The 1,241-nt window shown below is 34.8% G+C and overlaps 1 protein-coding gene across 1 annotated transcript; it reads right to left on the bottom strand.

The window, feature by feature from the left end:
- Positions 1 to 153: 153 nt before the first annotated feature.
- On the bottom strand, positions 154 to 1,237 carry LOC105267810 (insulin-degrading enzyme-like; the record flags this gene model as incomplete). The annotated part of the gene is made up of 2 exons (XM_011306919.1): positions 154 to 548; positions 959 to 1,237. Coding segments are annotated over 2 exons (522 nt in total), but the record flags the coding sequence as incomplete, so codon positions are not given.
- Between the last annotated feature and the right edge of the window lie 4 nt (positions 1,238 to 1,241).

Here is a 1,241-nt window from a genome sequence, read left to right as displayed (position 1 = left end):
ATGTTGTTATTATAAATATAAGTAATGTATCTCAGTAATGAGCTATGTAAAATTCAGGTAAAAAAATCATCATCGGAAGCGACGATCATCGTTGTTTAAAAAAATGAAAAATAAAGCTCATGAGAAATGACAGAATAAACGGTAGCGAATGTCTAAAATTTCAAATATTTTTATTAAAACAAAAATGTTACGAAATCCATTCGTGTAACGTGCGAAATCATACGCTTTATGTAATAATTACATAATTGCTTGCATTATTGTACATGATTCGAATTGATTTAATAATGGAAATAATGCAGGGATTGCTACAGCTTAGACCGCTGTCCCTTCCTCGGGATATCGTTGTAAGGTTTCAGTAATGGATACAATGACTGACTGGCTTTGAAGGCAATTACGTCCGTTATTTTAGTAGCAGTAGTTGCACCTGGTTTCTTTTTCTTTTCTCCGTTATCCTTGATATTCTTTTCATTCCCAGCACCACCTTCTGCCGTTGAAATCACGTGGACTGACAATTTGCGCTTAGATGGCGATTTGTTGTAAACAATACCCTGAAAAAATCATTTTTTTTTTATTCAATATTCCTGGACGTGATCATATAGATGCTAAAAGCAAATACTAGGATTAACAGAATGAAAGCCAAAAAAAGTTTTCCAACGCGAGTGAATAAATTGTATTGGGAACGCAAAAATATTTTTTTCTTTGGAATAAATGATGAAGAATGGAAAAAAATTCTTGACACATTCTGTGATGATGGATTGGATCATTAGAAATTTATTCCACGTGTTGTCATTGGATTGAATTAAAAAATTTTTTTTTTGTTCAGGTGTCAATTTTATGTGCGCCTCTCTCAAGTGGTAAAACGTAATTCCGTTTTATAAACGTTTAATTCCTGAACTTCATCCTCCTTCAAAAATATCATCCACACAATTCCTCAGTAAATTACGATATATAAACTCACCTTGAAGAAATTAATGATCTGCTCCTTATTAATCTTCATAAGATATGCGACATTATTTGTAACGCGATCAAAATTATACTGCTGGGTAGAGATTTCATTCCAGAAAACCTCGAACAAACTGGTCATCGTCTTGGGCTTCTCGAGCCTCTCAGCAGCAAGTGAAGTCTTATGCCGGATAAATTCATCATCCGGCATATCGACCAATCGCTCCAACATCGACTCCATGAATGCGTCTATCCTCTCCTCGACATACTGAGGATGTCTACCGCTCTGTACAATGACT

This window comes from Fopius arisanus, unplaced genomic scaffold, assembly GCF_000806365.1.
Source record: "Fopius arisanus strain USDA-PBARC FA_bdor unplaced genomic scaffold, ASM80636v1 scaffold00002, whole genome shotgun sequence".
Lineage (NCBI taxonomy): Eukaryota > Metazoa > Arthropoda > Insecta > Hymenoptera > Braconidae > Fopius > Fopius arisanus.
The sequence above is the reverse complement of the archived record's forward strand: the minus strand, read 5'-3'. Positions and strand labels throughout refer to the sequence as shown.